This window comes from Garra rufa, chromosome 9 (genome assembly GCF_049309525.1).
Source record: "Garra rufa chromosome 9, GarRuf1.0, whole genome shotgun sequence".
NCBI lineage: Eukaryota > Metazoa > Chordata > Actinopteri > Cypriniformes > Cyprinidae > Garra > Garra rufa.
Genome location: NC_133369.1, coordinates 2,088,586 through 2,102,815, shown reverse-complemented (window position 1 = coordinate 2,102,815; position 14,230 = coordinate 2,088,586). Strand labels below are relative to the sequence as shown.

Below are 14,230 nucleotides of genomic sequence, written 5' to 3'. Positions count from 1 at the left end.
ATTAATTTGTCAATTTAATAAGTAATTAAAATATTAATTTTATTTTTCATATGCTTACTACAGTACTGTATGTATTTTTTATTTATTTAAATCATTTTTTTAATTTTTTTTATTGTATATGATACATTATTAAATAAATTTTATATATATATATATATATATATATATATATATATATATATATATATATATATATATAATATATATGTAGTATTATTTTATAGTTAAAAGTTATTTTTACTGTATTTTATTTAGCTACAGTTTTAAATATGTCTATTATTTTGACCTTTTAATAAGTAATTTGTTTATTTTCATTTTTTATGTTCAAATGATTAAATTGCTAACTTTTCCCTTCATTTTTAAGGTCACTCCAGACTCCATACAAAATTGTATTCGCAAACAAATTGCAGTTGCATTATGGATGAATGATATCCGGAGGTTGCAGACATTGAAAAGAAAGATTTAAAATTTCGTTTCATATTCAGACTGATTCATCCAATCCAGTCAATTTTTTCAGACTCAAAAGAACAGTTAACGTTTAGGTTGAAGTTGAGCTGTCAGCACTATGGTACGAGGTGTGTTTGAGCTCTGATGGAGAGATGTGAAAACAGCAGCCAAGTCCTCGTCTGCACCAACAACAGGCCTTTGTGTGCCGCCTCCAGTGGCCGGCGTAGCGCTGTGGAATTAGCATGCTAATGTGACGGGAACAGTGTTTGTGTAACTCTGCCCACATGTATGAAAACATTTGAGTGCTTCCTCTGAGACGTTTGCTGTCGTTCAGGATCACACGCGTGTGGGAGCAGACACGTCTCAGGACATCCAGCTGTTTGGGATCGGGATCCAGTCTGAACACTGTGTGCTGGACGTCACTCCAGACGGAGACGTCACGCTCACGCCGGCCGACAACGCCAGGTGAGACCGACCTGTGCACCTCATGGATCAATTGATCAATTTTAGTGTTGTTTATTGGCGTGAAAATATTTTACTTTTTTTTTTAAAGGTCCCATATCGTACACATTTCTGGAGGTTTATTTTATTTGTTGATGTCCTTAAGAATATATATTTACGGTATAAGTGCCAAAATCCATCTCAATATATTTTTACAGCTCCTTTTTTAGGAGCTCTTTCAAAAACAGGTCGATTTTGGCCCATCTAATTAATATTCATGAGCCTCTCTTCTGATTGGCCTGTTGTTTTCTGAGTGACGCACAACCAGGCCAATCACAGGTAACTACGGTCATGTATGCTGTAAGCGTAAGCGAGCTCAGAGCAATAGAGAGAGCTGATACTCAACAGGATATTTTAGAATGATCATTAATGTTTTTTCTTTTACAAACACCGAATGCAGTAAGCTACATAACTGTTGCTTTAGTAAAGCCCCTTTCACAATGCGCGCTGATTCTGAAAAATTACGGGAACTGTGTGAACCAAAGCCAGAACCTAAAGGCAGTGTTGTAGTAATGATGCACGTTATCAAGCGACTCTTCACAACGAAAAATAACGTTACGTGCAAAGTGGAATGAAGCAGCGATCATCAGGCAGAGCCAGCTCCTCACTATCAGCGCTGAAGCACAGTTTGTTCAGGTTAGTTTCAGTTTAGTGAAACGTACGCGTCGCATTACATCTCACATCCAAACGTCACATGTCTTTATGGTTTGTGTGTAAAGCAAGCACAGATTCCGGAAAACAACTGTGAATGAACCAAATTAAACAATTCCGGAACAAATCATGGGACACATTATGCGTGTATTTACCGGAATCGCTGTGTGAAAGAGGCTGAAGTTGACGTGCCGCTGATCTCTTATATTCATGTTGTTCTGAAGCCTGTGTAATGATCGTAGCTTGACATCTATGGACTGAACAGGGTTTTCTCAACTTGTTTTCCTGTTGTTGTTGCTCAATGGAATGGATGCCTTGTTGTCTGGGGGTTTGACAAAAGGAGGGTGGGACGTTGGTTTGTGACTGAAGGTGGTGACTTGAGTCGATCGGACGTCACATCGTTACGGAAGTCACAGCTGCTCGTGAAAATGAACAGCTACTTTAAGCAGGCTGTGTGCAGTTTACTGTGGATTGACTGTTTTGAAACTCATATGGTAGTTAGATAGCCCCTAGACCGTAGTTATCATGAAAAAAGCCAGGAAATTTTGATTTTGACGATATGGGACCTTTAAATAACAATAATTAACAGTTAAATCAATATATGCAAAATAAATTGTGCCAATGAAAAAAAGTATTAAATTAAAAAAACAATACATTGTAACATAAATGAATATTGTTTATAGTGTTTTATATACATTTTTATATGTATATATAACATTTTATTATATTTTCCTTTTCATTATTCATTATTATTTTCATATCATTTATTATATACTATACAATAAATAAATAAATAATAATTATATTTATTTAATATATAATAAATCATACATATTATTTTATATGCATAATATATAATATTATTTATAGATAATAAATATTATTTTATTTTAATATTTATTTACAAAATAGAAAAAATAATAATAAAATATTTTCACCCTAAAATCAATTAAAAAAATATATTTTGCAGGAAGCAAATCAAGTATATGTGTATGTATGTATGTATGAATTATTAGGATTTATTAACTAGTTTTAACTAGTTTTAATACATTTTTTTTTCAGAATTTTATAAATTATTAACAAATCTAAAAAATAAATATAAAAAAATAAAGTTTTTACTAATTTTTATGATTGTAGTACTTTAAACTTTAAACATAGCAAGTTAACGATATCTTATAAGTGTAGGATTTATCAATATTTTATTTTTATATTTTTCTTTTCATTATTCATTATTATTATTTTCAAAATTTTTATTTAAATATATATTATATATTATATAATATTTATATATTATATATAAATATATATATTAATACATAAATATATATGTATATAAATAGGATTAATTAATATTTTATTTTGATAGTTTCCTTTTCATTTGTATCAACTAGTTTTAGTACATTTTTAAAATCTTTTTTTTTTTCAGAATTTTATAAATGGTGAACAAATATAAAAAATAAAAGTAAAAAAAAAATTATATATAAAATGTTATTAATTTTTTGTAGTACTTTAACTTTAAACAAAAAATAGAAATGTTTGCAACTAACAAAACAAATGCAATTATTGTTAATGTTTTTAGTTTTAGTTAACGATAACAAGTGCAAGATTTATCAATATATTTTATTAAATATTTTCATTATTCATTATTATTTGCATATGATTTATTTATTATATATTATACAATAAATAATTTATATATATATATATATATATATATATACACCATATATAATATATCATACATAGTAATTTATATGCATAATATATAATATGTATATATAACAAATATTTATTTTATTGTAATATTTATTTTTTTAAATATATATACAGAAAAAAAGAAAATAAATGGTCATGTTTCACCCCAAAATCATTAGGAAGAAATATATTTTGCAGGGAGCAAATCAAGTGTGGAATAAAAATAATACAAATATTTTTTAATATATTTTCTTTTTATTTTACTTCAGTTATTGTAAATGTTTTTAGTTATTCTGAATATTTTGAAGTTTAAAACACATAGTATTTTTATATTGTATTGTTACATTTTTAATTAAGTCTGGTGCCTTGTCTTATTTGTGTAAGATATTGTAATATTGCATTTCATGGTTTTTCCCGTCGCAGGACGTGTGTAAACGGGACGATGGTTTACTCAAAGGCTCACCTGTGGCACGGCGATCGCATCCTGTGGGGAAACAACCACTTCTTCAGGTGAGCTGCAGATTGACACATGCAGGTTTGTCGTCTCATGTTCAGACTCATCAGAGCGAATGTCGTCCTCAGAATCAACCTGCCGAAGCGAAAGCGGCGCGATCGTTTAAAGGATCCGGAGCGCGACTCTCCCCGCGACAGCTTCGTGGAGGCGGACGTGGAGACGGCGAGCGAGGCCTCGTCCGAACAGGACTACAGCTATGAGTTCGCACAGATGGAGGTCATGATGAAAGCGCTGGGGAGCAACGGTACACGCCTGACCTTTATGACCTTTGTTTGTAATAATTATTAATGATATAAATTCACCTGATCATCACATCTATGCATCCTTATAACAAGAAAAAATTGTATTCTCATTGCTTATTATTATTAAAATGCAGTACAAATAAAGAATTTATTTTTATAATACTTGTTTAAATTGACCTGATTATTACATCTATGCATCCATATAACTAGATAATTTAACCTACTTGTATTCTCATTTCTGATTATTATGAAAATACAATACAAATAAATATTTAATTTTTTTATAATTATTTAATGATTTAAATGTACCTGATTATCACATCAATACAGCCCTAAACAAAAATTTGTTTGTGTTCTTATTGCTTGTTATGAAAATGTAATAATAATAAATAATTAAATAAAAACAATTAAATAGTGATTTGTCTTGTTATAAGTACAAATAAGTGGACAACAAGTGGAAAAACTGTGCAGATGCAGCATATGTGTAAACTGACCCTAATGTTTAAATAGCAAATCAATCATTAATAACAGTGTTATTTTAGTATTTTTTTTATACTTTTATATTTATTAATATTTTGAATTGGCTTTTAATTTTTATATTTGCATTTTTAATTGTAATTTTAATAATATTTTAAAATTAAAGTTCATTTTAATTACATTTGATTAAAATTTTGTGATGTGCTTTTTTGTAAATTTCTTTATTATTTTTTATTATATATTATATATAAAATATTTGCATTTTTAATTCTAGTTTTAATAATGTTTCAAAATTAAATTACATTTTAATTACATTTAATTAAAATTTTGTGATGTGCTTTTGTTTTGTCAATTTTTTTATTATATTTTTATTATATATAAAAATATTAGCATTTTTAATTGTAATTTTAATAAGGTTTAAAATTAAAGTTAATTTTAATTACATTTATTTAAAATTTTGTGATGTGCTTTTTTGTAAATTTCTTTATTATATTTTTATTATGTATAAAATATTTGCATTTTTAATTCTAATTTTAATGTTTTAAAATTAAAGTTCATTTTTATTACATTTAATAAAAATTTTGTGATGTGCTTTTTTGTAAATTTGTTTATTATATTTTTATTATATATACAAATATTAGCATTTTTAATTGTAATTTTAATAATGTTTCAAAATTAAATTAAATTTTAATTACATTTAATTAAAATTTTGTGATGTGCTTTTGTTTTGTCAATTTTTTTAATTATATTTTTATTATATATACAAATATTAGCATTTTTTATTGTAATTTTAATGTTTTAAAATTAAAGTTAATTTTAATTACATTTAATTAAAATTTTGTGATGTGCTTTTGTTTTGTCAATTTTTTTATTATATTTTTATTATATATAAAAATATTAGCATTTTTAATTGTAATTTTAATAAGGTTTAAAATTAAAGTTAATTTTAATTACATTTATTTAAAATTTTGTGATGTGCTTTTTTGTAAATTTCTTTATTATATTTTTATTATATATTATTTACAAAATATTTGCATTTTTAATTCAAATTTTAATAATGTTTTAAAATTAAAGGTAATTTTAATTACATTTAATAAAGAATTTGTAATGTGCTTTTGTTTTGTCAATTTTTTATTATATTTTTATTATATATAAAAATATTTGCATTTTTAATTGTAATTTTAATAATGTTTTAAAATTAAAGTTCATTTTAATTACATTTAATTAAGAAAATTAAAATGAATTTGTTCATTATATTTTTATTATATATTATATATAAAAATATTAGCATTTTAATTTTAATAATGTTTTAAAATTGAAGTTCATTTTAATTAAGATTTTGTGATGTGCTTTTGTTTTGTAAATTCCTTTATTATTTTTTTATTGTATATTATATATAAAAATATTTGCATTTTTAATTGTAAGTTTAATAATGTTTTAAAATTAAATTTCATTTTAATTACATTTAATTATTTTTTTACATTTATTTGTTTATTATATTTTTATTATATATATAAACATTTAATTAAATTTAATTATTATATTTAAATTTTATTTAAATTTGGTGATGTGCTATTTATTTTAGTTATACTTTGAAATAGTTTACATTTTAGTTAAATTTTTTTTTTATTGCTTTAATCAATTTTTATTTCAGTTTGAGTCATTTTGGTACATCAACTTGAGCTTATTTTATTTCATTTACTTGCCAAGGCAACATTTTTAACTTTTAACTTTTTTTAGACGTTGAAGTTGTACATCTAATATATTTTATTTTATTTCAGCTTTATTTCAATGAGAGAAAATGCCTTTTGATAGTTAAATTTTCTAGTGCCAGCTCTGATGAATACCTGAACGTGCATGTTCCTCTCAGACCCGATGCAGAACGTGGTTCAGGCTCTGGAGAAGCAGTATGTGGAGGAGAAGCGTCTGGCGCTGGAGGAGCAGCGTCTGATGTACGAGCGTGAGCTCCAGTCTCTGCGGCAGCAACTCTCGCCCGAGAAAGTGTCTCAGCATCAGCGCTGCAGCAGCTTCCCCACACACGCCACGCACAACAAACTGCGCCTGTGGACCGACGAGAGGTCAGAGCACTGTTTATCTCTAACACACTTCCTGCAGCAACATAAACTCTTTTTGTATTTATTTAATGAGTTCATTGCAATGCAGTTATAGAATTAGCAATAGTACATCCATAAGTATTAGGGATGCATCGAATATTCGGCCACTGAAAATTTTCGGCTGAAAATGGCCCAAAAGTGCATTTTCGGTTTTCGGCCGAAAGATTTTTATCACCGAAACAACACGAAACAGTATGTTGATGCAAACAGAAACCGCAGCTTGCACGTGCTTGTCTGAAGCAACACTCCTGCGGTGTGGACGTATTTCAGTATATCTGAGAAAGACCCACGGATAGCCATTTGCAAAACATGTAATGCCGAAATTTCAAAAGGAGGTGTGTCTGCAGTGGTGCGTGCAGCCAGTGATGAGAGCAGAGACAGAGACAGATGTAGCTTTCAGTGAGTGAAAAACAATGGCTTTACGTTGCAATATTTTAAAGATATGTCTTTTCTATATACCGTATTTTCATAAATATTTATGTTTTAAACCATGGAGGTGAGCCAGTGGATATATCACACAAGCAACGTGAAAACTGCTCAATATGTTAAAGTGAAAGTAAAAACTGACAGTGCTTTCAGCATCTGACGTGCATTCACTCAGAGACAATGCTTCATATGCTGATATTAATTTAGTCCCCTAATATTGTGTAAGGGTTGTTTTTTGAAAGACTTAAATAAAGCTCTTAATTTGATGAAACTTCAAAAGACTATTCATTGAATAAATATGAGCGCTGCACGTTTCAAAGTCATTTGTTGCGCTGTTTTGTACAATACCATTCTGACAGCGCCTCCTGCTGGAAGTGAAACGCATAGAGTTGTAAATGTGAACTGATGGATCCACAAGATAATGTGTTATAAAAATGTAAACAATTTAAACAAAGGCAGTAAAATATATGTATATGTTATTTAAGTAATATAATACTTGATTGATAATAATTGTTTAAATTAATATAACTGATTTATTCTTTGAAACTTTAATATTAATTTATGCAATTGCAATGCCTTGATTTTAGTCAAATTAATACACAGTCATAGCCATAAATGCAATGGCACTAATAATTGGCATAATTCTTTCGGTGTTTCGGTTTTCGGTTTTCGGCCTTGGTTTCCTCTTTTTCGGTTTTCGGTTTCGGCCAAGAATTTTAATTTTGGTGCATTCCTAATTAGTATCTTAAAAGAGAAGTTCACTTCCAGAACTTAAATGTACAGATAATGTACTCACCCCCTTGTCATCCAAGATGTTCATGTCTTTCTTTCTTCAGTGGTAAAGAAATTGTGTTTTGAGGAAAACATTTCATGATTTCTCTCCATATAGTGGACTTCTATGGTGCACCATAGTCGACTAAAATCTTGTGATATTTAGTTGACTAAAACTAGACTAAAACAATTCAGATGACTAAAATATGACTAAAACTAAATTACATTTTAGTCAAAAGACTGTGATTAAAACTAAATCAAAATTTACTGTCAAAATTAACTCTGCACTATATGGAGAGAAATCCTGAAACTGTTTCCTCAAAACACATCATTTCTTTACGACTGAAGAAAGAAAGACATGAACATCTTGGATGACAAGGGGGTGACTACATTATCTGTAAATTTTGGTTCTGAAAGTGAACTACTGCTCTTTTTGAAACGGCTGTCATGTTGTGTTGCCTTCATATGCTGCCTACATAGGCAGCTCCCTAGGTTTTGTACCAGTTCTGTATTGTTTTGTTCTTTAAACCAGTGATTTCTCCTGCTGTCTCACTCAAGCACACTTGTATGTTTCAGGGACGAGCTGTTTCGTCAGAGTCTGTCTCGACTGCGCGAGCAGGTGGTCAGAGCGAACACTCTGGTGCGAGAGGCTAACTTCCTGTCTGAGGAGATGCACAAACTCACAGACTATCAGGTCACGCTGCAGATCCCCGCCGCCAACCTCAGCGCCAACCGGAAGGTGAGACGTGCTGACGTGCGCACAGCATGCGTATATTGTGTCAAAAACACACCTAAACTGTACATTTGTTTACATACTTGTATGTTTATTTATCTGTATTTATTCCCGTTTCATTTTCTTGTTTACTAATTTATAATTTATTGGTTATTTACTCATTTATTTATGTGTAATTTTAGGTTATTAATTGATACTTTTCAGTTATTTATTTGTTTGTTTGTTGACTCATTTTAATTTACTAATTTTTCTATTTATTTGTTTACTTACTTAGGTCTTTATTATTTATTTACTTTTTAATTTGCTTGTTTATTTATTTACGTATATATATATATATATATATATATATATATCTCACAATTGCATGTTATAAAGTCAGAATTGTGAGATATAAACTTGCAAATCTAAGAAAAAAGTCAAAATTGCGATATTTAAACTGGCAATTCAGTTTTTTTCTCAGAGTTCTGACTTTTTTTTTTCTCGCAATTGCATGTTATAGAGTCAAAAATTGCTTTTTTCTCAGAATTTTTTTTTCTTTCAAATGTTGATTTTAGATTCTTATAAGAAGCATTTCAGACTTAAGAGTCTCTTTGCTTTCCATCTATTCTCACTGCTGTCAAAAAGAATCAGTTGAGATATAAAAGAGTTTGTCTTTGAGATTTATATATATATATACACATTTATACATGTATTTTTTGTTTATCTAATCATTATTGATTATTTGCTCATTTATTTATAATTTTCAGTAAATTGCTTACTTGTTTTATGCATTTATTTATTTTCATTTGCGCATTTATTTGTTTATTTATTTGTTTATTCTTTTGTTTATATAATCATTTATTGATTATTTAATTATTTATTTATTTGTAATTTTCAGTTATTTATTTATTTGTTTGTTTACTCATTTATTTATTTATATTGTTCAGTTGTTTTTTATTTATTATTTATTTGTTTATTTTCATTTACGCATTTATTTATCTATTTATTCATTTAGGTATTTATTATTTATTTACTTATTTATTTGTAATTTGCATTCATAGTTATACATTCAATGCATGTAACATTAAATTGCTGTAATTATTATAATCACAGCGTGGCGCTATAGTCAGTGAACCGGCGATCCAGGTGCGACGAAAAGGCAAGGGAACGCAGGTGTGGACCATCGAGAAACTAGAGAACAAACTAGTGGACATGAGAGACCATTACAGAGACTGGAGGGAAGGAACACAGGAAGTGGTGAGTGAAAGAAAACACTTTTAATTATCAAAGACCTTAAATACATGTATAATCTTAACTTGGTTGCTTTTCTCCCAGGTGAACCGGCTGCACAGTAAGGCGGGCGATCCGTTTTATGAAGCGCAGGAGAATCACAACCTGATCGGCGTGGCCAACGTCTTCCTGGAGTGTCTGTTTCATGACGTGAAGCTGCAGTACGCCGTTCCCATCATCAGCCAGCAGGGGGAGGTGAGCAGACGTCTGTGTGCTGAACTAGCTGTTAGAGGCATTTCTCATGTTTTCTCGTCTTTCGCTCTCCGTCGTCAGGTGGCGGGTCGTCTGCAGGTGGAGCTGCTGCGTGTGAGCGGCGTTGTTCCCGAGCGTCTGGCCGGAGGAGACGATTCCTCAGAGAACTCCAGCGAGAGCAGCGGATACGAGGTCATGGACAATAATGGAGAAATCGTACACATGGCCAGAAAACTCACCTGCAGGGTAGGGATGTGCGGTATACCGGTACTGTGAAAATACCGGTATTCATTTTTTTTTTAAACGGTACAATACCAAAAGTTTGCTCAGTTCGGTATTTCATCCGCTGTTCCGATTTTCACCACTATGCGGCAGTGTTCCGCAAATTGGCGTAAAACCGGCAAGCGTGATAACAGACAAACGGCAATGGATCACACAGATGAAACGCGCTCTGCAGCGGTCAAAGGAGCTAGCAAAAAAATGAAGACTGAAAAGATATGTATATGTGAACCCATTTTATTCAGTCCCAAAATCACAATCCAACCTGTATCCTCTACTCTGTTGTTTTTTTGTTGTTGTTGTTGCATTCTGGTTGCATTCACATTTTCTTTGTGATAAAGACTGAAAATATGTGACCCTGGACCACAAAACCAGTCATAAGCTTACATTTTACAAAACTGAGGTGTATATATCTTATGAAAGCTGAATAAATTAGCTTTCTATTGATGTATGGTTTGTTAGGATAGGACAATATTTGACCGAGATACATCTATTTGAAAATCTGGAATCTGAGGATGCAAAAAAAATCAAAATACTGAGAAAATCACCTTTAAAGTTGTCCAAATTAAGTTCTTAACAATGCATATTACTAATAAAAAAATACATTTTGATATATTTATAGTAGAAATTTTACAAAAAATCTTCATGGAACATGATCTTTACTTAATTTCCTAATGATTTTTGGCATTAAAAAAAAAAACAATAATTTTGACCCATGCAATGTATTTTTGGCTATTGCTACAAATATACCCCAGCGACTTAAGACTGGTTTTGTGGTCCAGGGTCACATATATTAAGAGATTATTTTATTTTAATTAGATCTCTTCAGTTTTGTTTCTTCTAAAATCAAAATTGTAGTTTTTTTTTTTTTTTTTTTTTGTAACAATTTCTTTGCACAGTTGTTCATAGAGTTTTCAATTCACCTATATTTGCCTGTTTCCTTTTTTTTTTTTTTTTTTTTTCTTTTTTAACCTATGGTATCGATTTGGTATCGATACCAAGGTATTCGATCCTAGTATCGTACCGAAGTCAAAATTGTGGTATCGAGCCATCCCTACTGCAGGGTAAAGCGCCCAGTTCATTTATCAAACAATAATTTTACCCATGCTACTTAAGACTGGTTTTGTGCAACCTGATCCACTTGTCGTGTCTGTAATAGTAAGAATGAGGAGTATTTTTATGTCGTCGTGTCAGGTGCGGATCAGAGAGGCGTCTGGTCTTCCTCTCAACCTCTCCAACTTCGTCTTCTGTCAGTACTCCTTCTGGGAACAATCAGAGGCCACTGTGGCTCCGCCCATCATCAGCCCGGACACGCCCTCCCCACAGACGGCTGACGCCCACTTCACCGTGCGCTTTGACCACTGCAGGGTAAAACACTCAAGTTTTAATTTTTTCATTGTAGTTAAATTTTTAGTTATTTAGTCATTTTAGTTTTCCTCAGAACATGTAAAAGTCTGCTTTTTTGTGTTTATGTTGGCAGGATTTCGTGGTGCACACAACAGAGGAGTTTCTGGAGTTCATTTCAGATGGCGCTCTGGCCATTGAGGTCTGGGGTCACCGGTACGCAGGCAACGGCCGGTCGGTGTGGGAACTGGACGCACTGCAGGCCAAAAGCCGGACACTCAGAGACAGGTGCGTTTATTCGTACATACAGCCAGAGTCTGGCTTACAGTAAGCAGTGATGTGGGTAACAATAATCCAAATATTCTTTATGTGTTTAATCCAATTTTATTGATCCAATTCAACCAAACTAATAATCAAAAATTATATTGTAACGCATTACTTTGCATAAAAAGTAACTAAGTAAGGTAATTGGTTACTGTTTTATGGAGTAACGCAATATTGTAACGCATTACTTTCCATAAAAAGTCACTAAGTAACGTAATTAGTTACTCTTTTAGAAAGTGACACAATATTGTAAAGCATTACTTTTTATAAAAAAGTTACTAAGTAACGTAATTTGTTACTTTTTAGGGAGTAACGCATTACTTTCCATAAAAGTAATTAACATAATTAGTTACTTTTTTTAGAGAGTAACGCAATATAGTAATGCATTACTTTAAAAAAAATGTTACTAAGTAACATAATTAGTTACTATTTTAGGGAGTAACTCAAAATTGTAGTGCATTACTTTCCATAAAAAGTCACTAAGTAACGTAATTTGTTACTTTTTTAGGGAGTAACACAACATTTTAACATATTACTTTCCATAAGTCACCAAGTAGCGTAGTTAGTTACTTTTTAGGGAGTAACAGTATTGTAACGCATTACTTTTTATAAGAAGTAACTAACGTAGTTTGTTACTTTTTTAGGGAGTAATGCAACATTGTAACACTACTTTTTATGAAAAATAACTAAGTCACATAATTTGTTACTTTTTAGAGAGTAACACAACATTGTAACGCATTACTTTTTTATGAATAGTAACTAAGTAATGTAATTTGTTACTTTTTTAGGGCTTAACGCAACATTGTAACGCATTAGTTTTTATAAAAAGTCACTAAGTAACGTAATTTGTTACTTTTTTAGGGAGTAACGCAGCATTTTAACATATTACTTTCCATAAAAAGTCACCAAGTAGCGTAGTTAGTTACTTTTTAGGGAGTAACAGTATTGTAACGCATTACTTTTTATAAGAAGTAACTAACGTAGTTTGTTACTTTTTTAGGGAGTAATGCAACATTGTAACATTACTTTTTATAAAAAATAACTAAGTCACATAATTTGTTACTTTTTAGAGAGTAACACAACATTGTAACGCATTACTTTTTTATGAATAGTAACTAAGTAATGTAATTTGTTACTTTTTTAGGGCTTAACGCAACATTGTAACGCATTAGTTTTTATAAAAAGTTACTTAGTAACGTAATTAATGACTTACTTTTTATAAAAAGTCACTAAGTAATGTAATTCGTTTTTTGGGAGTGACGCAATATTGTAACACATTATTTTGCATAAAAAGTAATTAAGTAACATAATTAGTTTTTTTAGAAAGTAACGCAATATTGTAACGCATTTGCATAAAAAATAACTAAGTAACATAATTAGTTTTTTTTTTAGAGAGTAACACAATATTGTAACGTATTTGCATAAAAAGTAATTAAGTAACATAATTTGCTACTTTTTTAGGGACTAACGCAACATTGTAATCCATTACTTTTTATAAAAAGTCACTAAGTAATGTAATTAGTTACTTTTTAGGGAGTGACGCAATATTGTAACGCATTACTTTCCATAAAAAGTCTCTAAGTAACGTAATTAGTTAATCTTTTAGAAAGTGACACAATATTGTAAATTATTGCTTTTTATAAAAAAGTAGCTGAGTAACGTAATTAGTTACTTTTTTGGGAGTAACACATTACTTTCCATAAAAGTAATTAACATAATTAGTTACTTTTTCAGAGAGTAATGCAATATAGTAATGCATTACTTTAAAAAAAATGTTACTAAGTAACATAATTAGTTACTAATTTAGGGAGTAACTCAAAATTGTAGTGCATTGCTTTCCATAAAAAGTCACTAAGTAATGTAATTTGTAACTTTTTTAGGGAGTAACGCAACATTTTAACATATTACTTTCCATAAAAAGTCACCAAGTAGCGTAGTTAGTTACTTTTTAGGGAGTAACAGTATTGTAACGCATTACTTTTTATAAAAAGTAACTAACGTAGTTTGTTACTTTTTTAGGGAGTAATGCAACATTGTAACATTACTTTTTATAAAAAATAACTAAGTCACATAATTTGTTACTTTTTAGAGAGTAACACAACATTGTAACGCATTACTTTTTTATGAATAGTAACTAAGTAATGTAATTTGTAACTTTTTTAGGGCTTAACGCAACATTGTAACGCATTAGTTTTTATAAAAAGTAACTTAGTAACGTAATTAATGCATTACTTTTTATAAAAAGTCATTA

The 14,230-nt window shown here is 30.0% G+C and overlaps 1 protein-coding gene across 1 annotated transcript in view; it reads left to right on the top strand.

Annotated features, from left to right (window-relative positions):
* Positions 1-14,230, top strand: part of kif13a (kinesin family member 13A) — a 62,537-nt gene that overhangs the window by 25,972 nt on the left and 22,335 nt on the right. Inside the window, exons 11-20 of the mRNA XM_073846911.1 lie at positions 782-912; positions 3,718-3,804; positions 3,877-4,052; positions 6,398-6,605; positions 8,415-8,577; positions 9,664-9,807; positions 9,886-10,035; positions 10,114-10,278; positions 11,506-11,679; positions 11,792-11,943. Of these exons, the coding sequence (XP_073703012.1) occupies positions 782-912; positions 3,718-3,804; positions 3,877-4,052; positions 6,398-6,605; positions 8,415-8,577; positions 9,664-9,807; positions 9,886-10,035; positions 10,114-10,278; positions 11,506-11,679; positions 11,792-11,943 (1,550 nt within the window). The remainder of the gene's footprint in view (positions 1-781; positions 913-3,717; positions 3,805-3,876; positions 4,053-6,397; positions 6,606-8,414; positions 8,578-9,663; positions 9,808-9,885; positions 10,036-10,113; positions 10,279-11,505; positions 11,680-11,791; positions 11,944-14,230) is intronic.